The 18,679-nt window shown below is 44.9% G+C and overlaps 1 protein-coding gene across 1 annotated transcript in view; it reads right to left on the bottom strand.

Moving 5' to 3' along the window:
* Positions 1–18,679, bottom strand: part of skila (SKI-like proto-oncogene a) — a gene marked incomplete in the record, with an annotated part of 37,976 nt that overhangs the window by 5,135 nt on the left and 14,162 nt on the right. The window contains 4 exon segments of the mRNA XM_029724788.1: positions 744–1,051; positions 1,528–1,673; positions 2,759–2,844; positions 3,328–3,432. Coding sequence (XP_029580648.1) covers positions 744–1,051; positions 1,528–1,673; positions 2,759–2,844; positions 3,328–3,432 — 645 coding nt within the window.

Here is an 18,679-nt window from a genome sequence, read left to right as displayed (position 1 = left end):
GACGAGACAGAGAGAGAGGACAGAGAGAGGACAGAGAGACAGAGGAGACAGAGAGAGAGAAGAGAGAGAGAGAGAGAGCGAGAGAGAGGAGAGAGAGAGACAGCAGAGAGGACACACAGACACACAGACACACAGACAGACAGACAGACAGGACAGACAGACAGACAGACAGACAGACAGACAGACAGACAGACAGGCAGAGAGAAAGACAGGAAGACAGGAAGACAGACAGACAGGACAGACAGACAGACAGACAGACAGACAGACAGACAGACAGACAGACAGACAGACAGACAGACAGACAGGACAGAAGAGAGAGAGAGAGAGAGAGAGAGAGAGAGAGAGAGAGAGAGAGAGAGAGAGAGAGAGAGAGAGAGAGATATATATATATACAGGGGATGGTCAGTTACATTCCCCATAAGCAGTTCAGGTCATTGAGGTGTACAGGGACATACTAAATGCTTTTGAAATGCTGTCCTATACCTGCTGCGTGATTTTAAAAAATGCAACATGTTGAATTCAATGAATTGAGGGGACTCAATATTTTCAAGACAACCTAACATCTTGGTTCTTTGGTCTTGAATCAGGAGTGTTAGTGCTGGGCAGGAACTAAGAAGACCTGAGGAGTCCCTGATGAATAGATTGAGAAATATTGTTTTAAGCTATTGACTCTCTGGCTAAATCTGTTTCTATGGGTGGAGTAGACAACCTCTAGTTGTCTCACTGTGTGTCTTGTGTCTCACCATCTCTAGATGCAGCTGTTTGTGCAGGGTGGAGTGCAGTTTCTCCTGCTGTCTGCTGTACATCTGAACGATCTCCACTACGATCCTGTCCTTGTCGTCCTCACAGCCTGAAGACAGAACATCTTTACTCCCCAGCGCCGCTACCGATGACGCTACCGCCGCAGTCACCGCGGCTCCCGCTACAGCAGAATAACTCTTGTTGCCGGGGCTGGTCTCCATGGAAACTGGCTGCTGGCGCTCCCGGTCGGCAGCGGAAACGACGCGCTGCTGAGACTTGGTCTCGTCAACTACAGGAGAGGCGTGGAGATCTGGGGAGGGAGAAGGGGGGGGGGAAAGAAGGAGAAGAGAGGGAAGTTGAGAGATGGAAGCAGTACAAAGTCTCATCCACCTACACAGCATAGTCAACCCACACACATGTATGTGCAATGCAGATATATGGATAAATACACACATCCTCCCACACAGCTGGAGAAGAACCATTCACCTAACAACCCGACACCACAGTCACCCACACAAATGGTCCTTCATGCACACGCACTTCTAGGGCTGAATCCCCAATGGCACCCCTATTCCCTTTATAGCGCACTACTTTTGGCCCATAGAGCTCTGGTCAAAAGTAGTGCTCTATAGGGAATAGGGTGACATTTGGGACGTGACTTGGGACTTTAACGCACTAATGTATTCGTGTGTGTGTGTGACAGGAGGGTGCAGCAGCATAGCGGATTCATCCATGTGTGGCTGTGTGTGTGTGTGTTCACGCGTCACGCGTGTGTGCGGTACTGACCCATAGCAGTGTCTTGGTGGCCGTGGGTCAGTCTCCTGCTGTAGTGGTGTTTGAGCAGCACCCCCAGTACCTCAGGGCTGACCTCCGGCTGACCCCTCAGAGACACGTTAGGAGCCACCATCTTATCATATGTATACAGGAAGTGACTAGGGAGAGAGAGAAAGAGATTTACATTTACGTTTACATTTACGTCATTTAGCAGACGCTCTTATCCAGAGCGACTTACAGTAGTGAATACATACATTTTCATACATTTCAGATAGCAGACGTTATCAAATGTATATACAGGTACAGAGTTACAGAGAGACACATGCTCACCGTTATTCTACGTATACCACTTGTGCATTTTTGGCATCCAAGTTGCACTAAAATGGATATACATCAGTTATGGTAACACTCTCTTTAAAGCTGCAATATGTCACTTTCTGAGAAGCCACACTGCTTCTTAACACACTGCTTGCTTAAACTGGAAGTCATCCGCACCAATGTGGCCAAACCGGCCAACCCCTCCCCTAACCCAGACGGCGATGGGCCCAATTGTGCTCCGTCCTATGAGGCTCCCGGTCACGGCCCAGGACTCAGCACTGCAGTGCCTTAGCCAGCTCAGTAGGCCCAAAACGATTCGAATTTTAGCAACCACGAAATGGCAGATCGACTTCTGCATAGTGCACACCTTTAATATGGGGCAAGTTTTCACAGGCTAGTGAGACTCACTGGTGTTCTAGAAAACACTCGGTTGTAACGTTGCACTTCAGTAACGACCATTGTATAAACCACCGAATGCGGGGAAACCAGCTTTGGTCTGGTCTGGTCTGAGTCTGAAGTCTAAGGCAGACATGTCCTGTCGAGCGGCCAGTTATAATCCCATAGTCTAGACTGCCTGTTTCCTCGCTGTGGTCACATGCCTCCTATAATCCAGCTAGCCATGCCTCCTATAATCCAGCTAGCCTCTACATGAATCTGGAGCCGATTACTGATCAGAAGACCACAAAAAGTCACACTGGCACGGGCCCACGGTCGGGTCAACTGGAGGCAGGGTAAGGGACAGAGCGGGGTTTCAGCACTGCTCTAGTAACGGTCCCCGAGAGGATGTTGGGAAAGTTACTTGGAATGGATTCTCAAGGGCCAGGTCTTCCCAGGAGGAAGACCGGAGCTAGCCAGTCCCCAGGACTCTTGGAAGATTAGCCTCCATTGTGGGCTAAAATATATCGAAATAGGAAAACAAATGTACCTGGGATGGACCGTGGCGGGATGGCCAGGCTCTTCCTTAATGTGGGGGAACAGGCGGTTGAACATCAGAGTAGCCTGGGCTTTAGCCTGTAAACAACATAATAATAATACATTAATACACCTGTTAATATACTGTAGATAAAATAATCACACAAAGATAAAACCAAAAACAAGTTGATTCATTATCATATAAAACCTATATCTGAATGGCAATGTTTGTAGCTATAATTGTGTGTGCGTGTTTGAGAAGATTGTGATAAAAACACATGGATTTTTCAATGGCTATATGTGTTTAGGGGAGGGTGGTGTGGGGGGTTGAGAGAGAAGGAGAGAGAGCATGGCGTGCTTTTTCAAATAGGAGAGTGTTTTAGGGGCTGACCCCAGTTTGTGTGGGGTTACGTGGTAAGCGGAAGTTGCTTTAGGGCCGTAGGGGGTTCGAGGAAGGTTAGGGGGAGGGGTGAGTGTAGTCAATTCAACCTGTTACATCGTCAGCAGTACACCGCTTCCTGTGTGTGTGTGTGTGTGTGTGTGTGTGTGTGTGTGTGTGTGTGTGTGTGTGTGTGTGTGTACCTTGGTTGCTGCATCGCTGTCGGACAGTTTACTGTTAGGAGAAACCAGAGGCTCAGGAGGACGCGATCTCCTCACCTGGCTGTCCCTGTCCTCATCTTCCACCTTCTGAAACACACACACAGAGAGACAGACAGACAGAGAGACAGAGAGACAGAGAGACAGAGAGACAGAGAGACAGAGAGACAGAGAGACAGAGAGACAGAGAGAGAGAGAGAGAGAGAGAGAGAGAGAGAGAGAGAGAGAGAGAGAGAGAGAGAGGAGGAGGGTTAGATACTGGAGAGAGAGCGAGACGGGCCTCTGTGTTATGGCGCCGGTTAGACAGAGACTTCCACTCTTTTCAAGTCATTATTTTCCAGGACTTTTCAATAATTTTTTTGGGGGGGAGGGGGAACAGCATTAACTGCACACACAGGCATCAGTTGTTTTATGTCTGGGGCTACAACAAAGTCTGCCCCTCCCAGCCACGCAGTCCAATCTCGCTCTGCTGGAGCTGCTGCCGGTTGTGTGCGTGTGTGTTTTTATCCAGGTCACTCTCAGCAAGAGGCCATGAGTTAATGTGTTAATGCTCATCGCGGACAGACAGGGCTGACACACACACACACACACACACAGTACTAATGCAACAGGACGGTTCGCAGCTCAATAACAACTCTAACACGCAGCCAAGGGAAGGAGGGATGAAGAGCGCGAGAGAAGCGTGAGAAAAGCCAGTAGTAGGTAAGAGAGAGAGGTGTATGTGTGCGTTTACATGCATGTGTGGTGTGTGATGTACTAATGCAAAAAAAAAAAAAGAGTACACCTTCTCACCTGAGCCGGTGTGAATATTCCTGAGTGTGTGTATGGGGTGCGCTGTCTGTGTCTGAAATGGTTTGCTGTTTTTCTCAGAGGCAGTGCACAATGCAGCAGAGGTGGGGGGGTAAGCAACAACAAAATCAGCCACTGCAGTGGTGAGGCAGTCTGTCCCTCTCTCTCTCTCTCCCTTCCTCTCTCCCTCGCTCTTTCCATCACCTCCATCTCCTTCTCATATTAAACCAGACAAACACCATCACCAGGTCAGTTAGAGGCCTCTCCATGAGGACAATACAACTCATTACAAAGCTGTGTGTGTGTGCGTGCGTGTGTGTGTTCAGTCAGGAGTCCCAGGGAGAAACAGGGAACCATTAGAATTCGGTCCTGATGTGACACACATCCCCGAGGGCCCTCACAGTGTTCTACAGGAGCACCAGAGAGCATACTGTCAGGCTAAATCACGGCCTGGTAAGGCAACTCCACCACCGCTGACTGCAAGGCTCTACAGAGGGTGGTACGCTCAGCCCAACGCACCATTGGGTGCTCACTGCCTGTACTCCAGGACACAGCTGTAACCCTGTGCATGTGACTAATAAACGAAATTAAACATATACATACACACAAACGGATTATTGCGTGACTCTGTAGTGTGTGAGCATGTGTGCTTATATACATACATATATATATATGTATATATATATATATATATATATATATATACATATATATACATATATATATATATATATATACATATATATACACACATACATACATACATACATACATACATACATACATACATACATACATACATACATACATACATATATATATATATATACACACACACACACACACACACACACACAAATAGCTATGTGTGAGACCCCCAAGCTGTATGACCATGTGGATTAGTATTCTAGGCACAGGAACAGCTCTCCCCTACTGTTATAATCTAAATCAAATCAAATGTATTTGTCACATACACATGGTTAGCAGGTGTTAATGCAAGTCTACCAGTCACAAACACACACACTGCCAGGGTTCATGTCTCTACTCCACATCTCATCCACTGCTGAGGAGGGTCAGACCAATGATATACATGTATTCACTAGATGAATGACAGGGGGCGCTGTTCTGAAGGCCATACTGTTCTGAAGTCACCGTCCGCCAATAATGATACTCCCAAGGTACAGCCTCCATAGGAATTTACGGTATTTCAATGTAATTTTTCAAGGACAAAAATACATGCATGTTTTTTTATATTTTCAATTTTTATTGAGAAATGATTGGCTTCTTTCAGTTCATACAATACTATGTATTTGTCTCGTAATGAAATAAAATATGTATTTATCTTCTAAAAAAAACACAATGTCGATTACTATAATGTAAGCTGGAGAAGTTAATGCATGATCCCATAAATGTTTTCAACACCGCTGACCAATTTAAGATCAAGCGGATGTAAAATACTCCCCAATGAAGCCAGTAAAAATAAACTGCATTAGAGTCAAGAAGACCAATAGGTCTAAGTATAATGAACCTAGGAACTCGTTCACTCATAGACTGTAAAAGAAAACCCAGGTTCACTGGTGGCCTTTTTGTATTCATCATGTAAGGTACTAGGCTGGCTGCTAACGTTAACTACATTCATTGTCAATGCACGACAGTGGTAAAAGGACAATTAGAAAAAGCAGAAGAACAGCAGTTAAATTGTACACGTATCACCATTTCATCCATGCTTAATAACATCAACAATGGGTTATCATTTTTTCTCTACCTCATATTATAAGCTCAGCAATGCAGACATGGATGTAGGCTACGCGGAAATGTTCCAAAATACAATTAGTAGGTAAATATTGTTCTCAAAAGCGCACCGCACCTGTGAGCGGTTTCATGTCAGAGATTAAAATATCCATTAGAAATTAAAAGAGGGGAGATCTAAAGATGCATCAACTAGCATGGGTTACTAATATGACTTGGAATATTATCAACTAGCAGGGTTACTAATATGACTTGGAATATCATCAACTAGCAGGGTTACTAATATGACTTGGAATATCATCAACTAGCAGGGTTACTGATATGACTAGGATTATAATCAACTAGCAGTGTTACTAATATGATTAGGATTATCATCAACTAACATGGGTTGCTAATATGACTAGGATGATCAACTAGCAGGGTTGCTAATATGACTAGGATTATCATCAACTAACATGGGTGGCTAATATGACTAGGATGATCATCAACTAGCATGGGTTACTAATATGACTAGGATTATCATCAACTAGCAGGGTTACTAATATTATTAGGATTATCATCAACTAACATGGGTTACTAATATTATTAGGATTATCATCAACTAACATGGGTTACTAATATTATTAGGATTATCATCAACTATCATGGTTACTAATATGACTAGGATTATCATCAACTAGCAGGGTTACTAATATGACTAGGATGATCATCAACTAGCATGGGTTACTAATATGACTAGGATTATCATCAACTAGCAGGGTTACTAATATTATTAGGATTATCATCAACTAACATGGGTTACTAATATTATTAGGATTATCATCAACTGTCATGGTTACTAATATGACTAGGATTATCATCAACTAGCAGGGTTACTAATATGACTAGGATGATCATCAACTAGCATGGTTACTAATATTATTAGGATTATCATCAACTAACATGGGTTACTAATATTATTAGGATTATCATCAACTAACATGGGTTACTAATATGATTAGGATTATGCCTTTGCTGCTGGACAATAAAAAAAAGTTGACTTGAAAACCAAAAGAACATGAGAAAAATGCTTGTTTCAATGGCATATTAAGTGTTTATCAAATAATTCCTCAATATTTCTATGATCCAATTTTGGCTAGGCTACTTTGAAACAAAGTAAGACCCGCTTCATAAAATTACAGAAAATATCCAGGTTTTAAACAATTAAGTTTCTGGTTAGATAGTTTCGAAATTCTGACCGATTTATGTGCGGTGCGCAACAGACATCCCCACAGCATGATACTGCCACCACCATGCTTCACCCTTGGGATGGTGCCAGGTTTCCTCCCGACGTGGCACTTGTCATTCAGGCCAAAGTGTTCAAGCTTGGTTTCAACAGACCAGAGAACCTTGTTTCTCATGGTCTGAGGTGCCTTTTGGCAAACTCCAAGCAGGCTATCATGTGCCTTTTACTGAGGAGCGGTTTCCGTCTGACCACTCTACCATAAAGGGCTGATTGGTGGAGTGCTCCAGAGATGGGAGAACCAGAAGGACAACCATCTCCACAAAAGGAAGCCTGGAGCTCTGTCAGAGTGACATAGGGTTCTTGATCACCTCCCTGATCAAAGCCTTTCTCCCCCAATTGCTCAGTTTGGCAGGGTGGCCAGCTCTAGAAAGAGTCTTGGTGGTTCCAAACTTCTTCCATTTAAGAATGATGGAGGCCACTGTGTTCTTGGGGACCTTCAATGCTGCAGACATTTTTTGGTAGCTTTCCCCAGATCTGTAACCAGGCGGCGAATTGCATCTCTGCATGTCTGGCAGACATATCAGTGTGGATGACGGATCACCACCTCAAGCTGAACCTCGGCAAGACGGAGCTGCTCTTCCTCCCGGGGAAGGACTGCCCGTTCCATGATCTCGCCATCACGGTTGACAACTCCCTTGTGTCCTCCTCCCAGAGTGCTAAGAACCTTGGCGTGATCCTGGACAACACCCTGTTGTTCTCCACTAACATCAAGGCGGTGACCCGATCCTGTAGGTTCATGCTCTACAACATTCGCAGAGTACGACCCTGCCTCACACAGGAAGCGACGCAGGTCCTAATCCAGGCACTTGTCATCTCCCGTCTGGATTACTGCAACTCGCTGTTGGCTGGGCTCCCTGCCTGTGCCATTAAACCCCTACAACTCATCCAGAACGCCGCAGCCCGTCTGGTGTTCAACCTTCCCAAGTTCTCTCACGTCACCCCGCTCCTCCGCTCTCTCCACTGGCTTCCAGTTGAAGCTCGCATCCGCTACAAGACCATGGTGCTTGCCTACGGAGCTGTGAGGGGAACAGCACCTCCATACCTTCAGGCTCTGATCAGGCCCTACACCCAAACAAGGGCACTGCGTTCATCCACCTCTGGCCTGCTGGCCCCCCTACCTCTGAGGAAGCACGGTTCCCGCTCAGCCCAGTCCAAACTGTTCGCTGCTCTGGCACCCCAATGGTGGAACAAGCTCCCTCACAACGCCAGGACAGCGGAGTCAATCACCACCTTCCGGAGACACCTGAAACCCCACCTCTTTAAGGAATACCTGGGATAGGATAAAGTAATCCTTCTAACCCCCCCCCCCCTTAAAAGATTTAGATGCACTATTGTAAAGTGGTTGTTCCACTGGATATCATAAGGTGAATGCACCAATTTGTAAGTCGCTCTGGATAAGAGCGTCTGCTAAATGACTTAAATGTAATGTAAATGTAAATGTCTGTGCCGACACAATCCTGTCTTGGAGCTCAATGGACAATTCCTTTGACCTCAGGTCTTGGTTTTTGCTCTGACATGCACTGTCAGCTATGGGACCTTTATATAGACAGGTGTGCGCCTTTCCAAATCATGTCCAATCAACTCAGAGTCCACCTGTGGTAAACTAACTTGTAGAAACATCAAGGACAATCAATGGATACAGGATGCACCTGAGCTCAATTTCGAGTATCATCGAAAAAGGGTATGTAAAATAGGTGGGGAGGGGGGGGAGTTTCAAATAAATGATAAAACATTTCTACAATCCTGTTTTCGCTTTGTCATTATGGGGTATTGTGTGTAGATTGACGAAGGAAAAGGCTGTAACGTAACAAAATGTGGAAAAAGTCAAAGGGTCTGAATACTTTCCAAAGATAGTTTCGTTCCTAAAATAAAGGGATACATGTATATAAAAAAAAAATGTTTCCTGATCTTTCTTATGTCTCAGATATATGACAGACACTTCAGAAAAAACATATTTTGGATTTTTTGGGGGGATATCTGTTGTTCCATGTAGTGAATATATTATTCAATGCATTTGTATTGGCTAATAGCGGTAATGCCAAATTCATTGTTTCACCCAATAATTATTCATATCTTTGATACTTAAGGGGTCTTAAAATTCTAAATCAAATAGCTAAATGATCATTGGCATGACCATCTTAAAACAATTCCATATATTACCCTAGAACCCCCCTCCCCCGAAAAAGGGGCCAGGAAAAGACAGAGGAGCTGGTCTCTACAAGGAAGTAAAACTCTGTTTGGGTTAGCATTCTCCCTCTCTCAGACAGAGAACAAGGGAGGAAAAGACACACACACACACAGCAGTCAGTGGGTCCGCCCTGTCTGCAGTCTACCACATCCTGTTCCAGAGCTCACTGTTGTTAGAGCAGTATCAGAGTTCACTGTGTGTGTGTGTGTGTGTGTGTGTGTGTGTGTCTCACACTTCATTCTCTCTGTGCCCTAAGAAAAACATGCCGAAAGAACCCTTGTGACTGTCTGGTTAAACACACACACACACACGCACACACCTGTTCCTCTGTCTCTTTCCTTCAGACACAAACACAGGAAGGAAAAACAAAAGCAGACAGACGCACAGATAAATATCAGTCACGCCACACACACACACACACACACACAAACCGACAGATAAGGACAGGTTTGTTCCTGACCAGAGTTGGCTGCTGGCCCGAGGCACATTTTTCAGGCCACATGGGCACTGTCTAGACGCCCGTCATCAGTGGCAGCGTCACACACACCCCGTCTGCCCCTCCCAGCCACTCAGTCCAATCTCTCCCTTCTCAGCCAGCTCCAGGCTGAAGACCAGTTTCCTCTAGTCTGCAGACTAGTTTCGACTAGATAATTAATTACCCAGCTGTCACTGCTTACCTCTGAGTCATCTCAAAAACACACACACACACACACACACACACACACACAGAGAGTGGGAGGACAGGACAATGACGCACCTTACAGTAAGCACACCACAGTGTACACACAAACGTAAACAAACAGTAAAGGGAGAGACAGACGGACGGACAGGACAGACTCCAGGGGATATTGCTTTGGGAGTACAGTACAGTAGTATTTCTCTAATGGATGTACAAACGGAGGAATTGATTCCTGTCAGTCAGAATCCCATCTGATGATGAATCTGTGTCATGTTGTTGTGATGATGAGAGGAGAGAAGCAGAGGGCATGCAACACGCAAGTGATGCACTCAACACACACACACACACACATCCATGAGTCATCAGGCTACAGAGCTACAGGAAGCAGAGCAGTGACGGGGAGGAAGTGACCCAAGTGAGAAGGCTGGGAGCTGTGTCTGTGTGTGGACAGATGGCCCTGACCCTCTGCCCTCTCATGCCCACGGGTACCATAGCCTGTGTGTGTGTGTGTGTCACAGGAACCCTGATGATGCCACTACACAGAGTGTGTCACTCCCTCGAGCATGCCGATAATGGCCCCACGTCCTACAGTCCAGTAGCAACAAAGTAACGTACATTAGGGATGTGACAGATGGAGAGAAAAATCTGAATGTTTAAACAAAACACAAAAAAAAAGACTGGTTTTCCACTCCGTTCATGTCGCTTGCCTTTCTCTGCCATTTCTCCAACTTAACGACAATGACGTAGTGGTGGACTCCTTGCACATCGACTCCTATTTCTGAGTTTCAAGATTAGTTGCCGTACTTCCGAGAACACAAATACCTGCATCTTTCATAGCGAGCTCGAGAGGCTCGACCACCAGGCAGAGTCAGCGCACTAGGCCTATCTATCGGCAATCAAAAGCTGGATCTCGCGGCTTGCAATGTCTCTCAACTTCGGTAAAGCAGGGCCTATAGTCAATGAATAAGCTAGGATATTGAGATGAGCGAGATGCAACACGACGCTCTCACACAGTACCTCCACACAGGTTCGCGTCACGCTGCTCACCGCATGGTAACCAGGGCACCAGAACAGTGGAGAAGTTGAGCCTACCTTCAACACTCTAAATTGTTGCGGAAATTGAACCACTATACTGTTTACTTTCTGCATCGACATCTTTTTTCTCTCTTCTTAACGTTAAGGATCCGTTTAAACTTTCAAGCCCCCAACGTGCCCAAACTACACAGGATTGAACCCTCATGTCCTTGGATGACACACAGCTGTGTGTGTAGTGTCTCAGTGATGTGCAATAGGCAGTGCAGTGTACTATCCGTTTATGACAACAGAAACAACTGTACTGTATATTGACTTCTTCTAAAGGCTGTGTTTTCCTCAGCTACCTCACAACTAGAGGCCTGACTGTCAGCACCCAGTTGGGTAAGGAGGGAAAACAGTTCTATTCTGGGAGCCCAAAAGGTTGGAGGAGATTCTCCTGAGGTTCCTAATGACAAGAGGGGACACGGTGTAAGTGCAGCTAGCTCGCAGAAGATCCTCAGCCTCTATCGTCTCTGCTTTCAGGCTTCCTCGTGTTTTTTTCCCAATAAGCCATAGTGATGAACGAGACTTTGTAGTAAGGTAACGCGAGACTGTTGCTACTGTAACTAGCAAGCTTCAAATTCAAACACATTGGCAGCCATGTTGACATGGGAGCTACCAACCGAAATGAGGACAAACTTGCTTTCATTAAAACAAAAGGACATGAGAGCAACCACCACGCATACCATTTACACACACAGACAGTGTGAATACCTAATCACACACCACCACCATGGGTGCGTCCCACATAGCACCCTATTCAGAGCCTAAAAACAAACTTTTTGGTCCACCAGCCACTGTGGCAGGTAAACAACAAAAAAAGAAAACCAGCCACTCGGATTTCTTACCAGCCAAAATATTTTGTCATAATTACCCCTTTTTGTTTTACATAAAAGGGATGAGCATGCTTTGTAATGTTTCTTAAACAATACATGTATTACTAGTAAGAAGTGATGTGGTATATTGATACATTTTATTTCCTTTTTTTTTGTAACCTGAGTGTCACTGAGGAGACCAAAAAAATTCAGCTGCCACTTTAAGGGATGGAGGTTACCATGGCAACGGGGGCAGGGCACTCAATCCCTCAAGTCTTTCAGTGACAGTGTGCTTATGAGGTAGAGAATCTGACCAGCAGCCGATGCGTCTTCACTAGCAGTTGAAGTCAACTCAAACATTGGAAAACAACCTTTCTTGTGAACAAAACGATGTAAATAGCCAAGACACACAAGGATAAAAAGTTTCACTTTAGTACTTTTGAGAAAATTACACAAACTTTCATGCCTGTGCACAGCGCTTCTAAAAATGAATCTTCAGCCGAATCACAGTGTGCACAGCTCCCCAGCCAGGCAGTGTGGCTGTGCACTATATATACACAGTTGAAGTCGGAAGTTTATATACACACATTTAAACTCAGTTTTTCACAATTCCTAATACTTAATCCTAGTAAAAATTCCCTGTCTTGGGTCAGTTAGGATCAACACTTTATTTTAAGAATTTGAAATGTCAGAATAATGGTACAGATAATTATTCATCGCATTCCCAGTGGGTCAGAAGTTTACATACACTCAATTATTATTTGGTAGCATTGACTTTAAAAATGTTTAACTTGGGTCAAGCGTTTGGGGTAGCCTTCCACAAGCTTCCCACAATAAGTTGGGTGAATTCTGGCCCATTCCTCCTGACAGAGCTGGTGTAACGCACGCGCCTTTTCAGCTCTGCCCACAAATTTTCTATGGGATTGTGGTCAGGGCTTTGTGATGCCACTCCAATACCTTGACTTTGTTGTCCTGAAGCCATTTTGCCACAACTTTGGAAGTATGCTTGGGGTCATTGTCCATTTGCGACCAAGTTTTCACTTCCTGACTGATGTCTTGAGATGTTGCTTCAATATATCCACATAATTATCCTTCCTCATGATGCCATCTAGTTTGTGAAGTGCACCAGTCCCTTCTGCAGCAAAGCACCCCCACAACATGATGCTGCCAAACCCGTGCTTCATGGTTGGGATGGTGTTCTTCGGCTTGCAAGCCTCTCCCTTTTTCCTCCAAACACAACAATGGTCATTATTGCCAAACAGTTCTATTTTTGTTTCATCAGACCAGAGGACATTTCTCCAAAATGTACGATCTTTGTCCCCATGTGCAGTTGCAAACTGTAGCCTGGGTTTTTTATGGCGGTTTTGGAGCAGTGACTTCTTCCTTGCTGAGCGGACTTTTAGGTTATGTCAATATTGGACTCGTTTTACTGTGGATATAGATACTTTTGTACCGGTTTTCCTCCAGCATCTTTACAAGGTCCTTTGCTGTTGTTCTGGGATTGATTTGCACTTTTCGCAACAAAGTACGTTCATCTCTAGGAGACAGAACGCATCTCCTTCCTGAGCGGTATGACGGCTGCGTGGTCCCATGGTGTTTATACTTGCGTACGATTGTTTGTACAGATGAACGTGGTACCTTCAGGCGTTTAGAAATTGCTCCCAAGGATGAACCAGACTTGTGGAGGTCTACAAAACAATTTCAGAGGTCTTGGCTGATTTCTTTTGATTTTCCCATGATGTCAAGCAAAGAGGTACTGAGTTTTAAGGTAGGCCTTGAAATACATACAGGTACACCTCCAATTGATTCAAATTATGTCAATTAGCCTATCAGAAGCTTCTAAAGCCATGACATAATTTTCTGGAATTTTCCAAGCTGTTAAAGGCACAGTCAACTTAGTGTATGTAAACTTCTGACCCACTGGAATTGTGATACAGTGAATTATAAAGTGAAATAATCTGTCTGTAAACAATTGTTGGAAAAATTACTTGCGTCATGCACAAAGTACATGTCCTAACCGACTTGTCAAAACTATAGTTTCTTTACAAGAAATTTGTGGAGTGGTTGAAAAACACATTTTAATGACTCCAACCTAAGTGTATGCAAACTTCCGACTTCAACCGTATTATAGGATTTGTAATTCTGTGTGATTTAGCTACCAGCAATGAAACAAAAAGACAGAAACACTTTGAAAACAGCTACTGCTTCATTCATTTCGCTAGAAATGTGCTCATACTTGACTGCGAGTGAAATGCATGCGCTGTGGAGCGCTGACCACCCACCAACGTGGCTGGCGAAATATACAGATTACCTGCCAATTCAAAAATCTACCAACATTTGGTGTTAATTTTAGACCCTGACCCTATTCCCTTCATAGTGCACTACTTTTGACCAGACCCTAATGGGCACTGGTCAAAAGTAGTGCACTATAAAAGGCATCATTTATTTAGGATGCACATCGTCGCTTCCCAATGGAAATGACAGCCATTACAGAACCTGCTGCAGATATAGGAATAGTAAAGTGGAGCGAAGAGGATTCCTTTAAAGGAATGGAATATGGCCTTATCCCTCTTCCCATGTTTGCATCATGTATAATGGATAGACAGATGGTAGAAGGAGAGAAGGATGGAGAAAAGAGATGTACAGAGACTAGAATATGTGCAGTTTTAATATGTTCCTGTGTGTGTGCACACACACACACATCCCTCAGATTGCTCTGGGAGACTAGACACTGGGCAGTTAATCTTCTCATTGGTCAATGCATTTATTTACATTTACGTCATTTAGCAGACGCTCTTATCCAGAGCGACATTTATGTACTACTAGTACTAGCTACACATTATTATTCTGGTCTGCATCCTAAAATGGCACCACATTCTCTATATAGTGCACTACTTTTTGGCCGGGGCCCATAAAAGGCTGTATATAGAAAATAGGGTGCCATTTAGGACACAACCCTGGTTCCATGGTAACAACCTCATCTCCATGTTCTCCTCTCGATCCTCCCACCTTCCTTTATGTTGTTGGAGCCAGCTCTGTCTGTCTGTCGACTTTAGGTAGTGAGACAAGGGAACAGGCGTGTTTGTGTGTGTTTAGTCTGCTGCCTGACTGCCTGGCTGGCTCTGGGCTGGAGTGCGTATGAAGCAAGCTGCAGTTAGAGAACCCCTTCCCCCTCCCCCTGACAGGGCCCCTCGCTGCCAGGAACAACAGGGCAGGAGCATAGCTCTATGGAGAGAAGTGAAGTTTCCCTAGTAATTCTACGGCGCATTTCCATACAGGATTTACCTCAGTGTATTACCCAAGAGCTATCGAAACACAATTTCCCTAGTATAACATAAGGGTGTATACTATGGGTGTAACGGTACTTGTACCGTACCATTCAGACCGTGAACCTGAACGAATACAATAAAAAAAGATTTACAAAATAAAAAAACACTAGGCAACAGGCTATGCCGATGCTGCGTTGTAGGCCTAATGCCTCGAGTAAATCTGAGCTGAAAAAACACGTCAGGTTATTCCGTTAAAACTAGAGCTAATGCGCAAGTCGTATTCAAAACTATAATCTTAAATTGGCACATTACATTTACATTTTAGTCATTTAGCAGACGCTCTTATCCAGAGCGACTTACAGTAGTGAATGCATACATTTCATACATTTTTTCCCCGTACTGGTCCCCCGTGGGAATTGAACCCACAACCCTGGCGTTGCAAACACCATGCTCTACCAACTGAGCCACACGGGACCACATCTCAAACTGTGCTTTTGTGAGGCGCAGCCGGTAACTAGTTCTGTACGATGGTGAGTGGTGGGGTTGATAAACCAGGAGGATTCTCAAATCAGCATTTAAATCAACAGTTTGGGAAAATGTTGGCTTCCCAGTAGATTAAAATGGTGATGGACAGAGCTGAGGATAAAATAACAGCATGTCGCCACGCTCAATGAGAATAGCCTCTGCAGCTGTCAACACCTCCAATTTGTTGACACATTTACGCTGACATCCCCCCAGTATACCAGAGAAAGACGGAAACGCAAAAAAAACGACGGTCTCCCCTCTGCATTCAAGCAGCACTTGGCAGCTGATTCTGACCAGGCCAAAGAAATTAAAAGGGTGATAGCTAGGCGGTTTATATACTGCTCCAAAAAATAAAGGGAACACTTAAACAACACAATGTAACTCCAAGTCAATCACACTTCTGTGAAATCAAACTGTCCACTTAGGAAGCAACACTGATTGACAATAAATTTCACATGCTGTTGTGCAAATGGAATAGACAACAGGTGGAAATTATAGGCAATAAGCAAGACACCCCCAATAAAGGAGTGGTTCTGCAGGTGGAGACCACAGACCACTTCTCAGTTCCTATGCTTCCTGGCTGATGTTTTGGTCACTTTTGAATGCTGGCGGTGTTTTCACTCTAGTGGTAGCATGAGACGGAGTCTACAACCCACACAAGTGGCTCAGGTAGTGCAGCTCATCCAGGATGGCACATCAATGCGAGCTGTGGCAAGAAGGTTTGCTGTGTCTGTCAGCGTAGTGTCCAGAGCATGGAGGCGCTACCAGGAGACAGGCCAGTACATCAGGAGACGTGGAGGAGGCCGTAGGTGGGAAACAACCCAGCAGCAGGACCGCTACCTCCGCCTTTGTGCAAGGAGGAGCAGGAGGAGCCCAGAGCCCTGCAAAATGACCTCCAGCAGGCCACAAATGTGCATGTGTCTGCTCAAACGGTCAGAAACAGACTCCATGAGGGTGGTATGAGGACCCGACGTCCACAGGTGGGGGTTGTGCTTACAGCCCAACACCGTGCAGGACGTTTGGCATTTGCCAGAGAACACCAAGATTGGCAAATTTGCCACTGGCGCCCTGTGCTCTTCACAGATGAAAGCAGGTTCACACTGAGCACGTGACAGACGTGACAGAGTCTGGAGACGCCATGGAGAACATCCTGCTGCCTGCAACATCCTCCAGCATGACCGGTTTGGCGGTGGGTCAGTCATGGTGTGGGGGGGCATTTCTTTGGGGGGCTGCACAGCCCTCCATATGCTCACCAGAGGTAGCCTGACTGACTGCCATTAGGTACCGAGATGAGATCCTCAGACCCCTTGTGAGACCATATGCTGGTGCGGTTGGCCCTGGGTTCCTCCTAATGCAAGACAATGCTAGACCTCATGTGGCTGGAGTGTGTCAGCAGTTCCTGCAAGAGGAAGGCATTGATGCTATGGACTGGCCCGCCCGTTCCCCAGACCTGAATCCAATTGAGCACATCTGGGACATCATGTCTCGCTCCATCCACCAACGCCACGTTGCACCACAGACTGTCCAGGAGTTGGCGGATGCTTTAGTCCAGGTCTGGGAGGAGATCCCTCAGGAGACCATCCGCCACCTCATCAGGAGCATGCCCAGGCGTTGTAGGGAGGTCATACAGGCACGTGGAGGCCACACACACTACTGAGCCTCATTTTGACTTGTTTTAAGGACATTACATCAAAGTTGGATCAGTCTGTAGTGTGGTTTTCCACTTTAATTTTGAGTGTGACTCCAAATCCAGACCTCCATGGGTTGATAAATTGGATTTCCATTGATTATTTTTGTGTGATTTTGTTGTCATCACATTCAACCATGTAAAGAAAAAAGTATTTAATAAGATTATTTCTTTCATTCAGATCTAGGATGTGTTGTTTAAGTGTTTCCTTTATTTTTTTGAGCAGTGTAGTTTTACAGTCTTTGGTTTATAGTGGCGGATATGCGCCCATTCTCAGTGGTTGAGAATAGAGGGTTTCAGCACCTCATGAAAGTGCTCGAGCCACATTACAAACTTCCCTCTTGCACCCATTTCTGCAAACAGATAGTACCTGCTTTATATAAGCAAGCCAAAGTTTTTATTGAATTGGCCAATGCACCATGTTTTGTGTTAGCCCATCACATTACCCCAGAATGGGAGACATACCGTGCTACAGACACGCAACCTTTATGAGTCACAAGTGCACATCTGGCATGGTCAGTGCAATCCTGGATCGTCCCTACCCTGAACCCTAACCTCTACCCTTACCATAACCCTTCCCTAACCTTAATCATTTTAAAATGTCAACTTCAAGGATACCGGATTGCACGGACCCATCTGGCACTGAAGGAAGCAGTGTCATGGCGCGTTCGTAGCCAAGTGGAAAGTGGGAATTTACAACATACAACTGGGAAAAATCCACTTTAACGGCCCTCAAACTGGTAATTACTAGTGGGAAACTTGTCATTCATCCTGAGCACCCACTTCTCCCACATAGTGACCTCTGACGTCCCCTACTAAGGAAATTGACTCTAACAGCATTTACTGTAGTTAAATGCAACAAAACATTGTTTATAAAAAGCAATCTATTAATGTGTTTTTTTTAACTCATTAATCTGTTTACAAGCATAATAGCTGTACTTTTAGTTTATGGTTGACAGTTTGTTGGCCATTAGCCAATCGGCATTTCTCAATGAGTTCAAAATCACATGAACGCATCCAACTGGTACTTACAACTTCACATCTGGTAAATTCCCACCTCCCACATGGCTACAAACACAGCATCAGAGTGGAAACTTGAGGCACATTATAACAATCCGGTCTCAACAGACAATGCAAGAAACATTGTGACTGCGGAAAATTGTCAGTGGCATTTCATTTTCCAGCTGTACCAAAACGTGACCCAAAAACCACAATATGTACTGAACCATGGGTTTGGTGAACCGTTACACACCTAGTGTATATACTGTTACAGTCGA

The sequence above is a fragment of the Salmo trutta genome, chromosome 31 (assembly GCF_901001165.1).
Source record: "Salmo trutta chromosome 31, fSalTru1.1, whole genome shotgun sequence".
NCBI classification, from domain to species: domain Eukaryota; kingdom Metazoa; phylum Chordata; class Actinopteri; order Salmoniformes; family Salmonidae; genus Salmo; species Salmo trutta.
The sequence above is the reverse complement of the archived record's forward strand: the minus strand, read 5'-3'. Positions and strand labels throughout refer to the sequence as shown.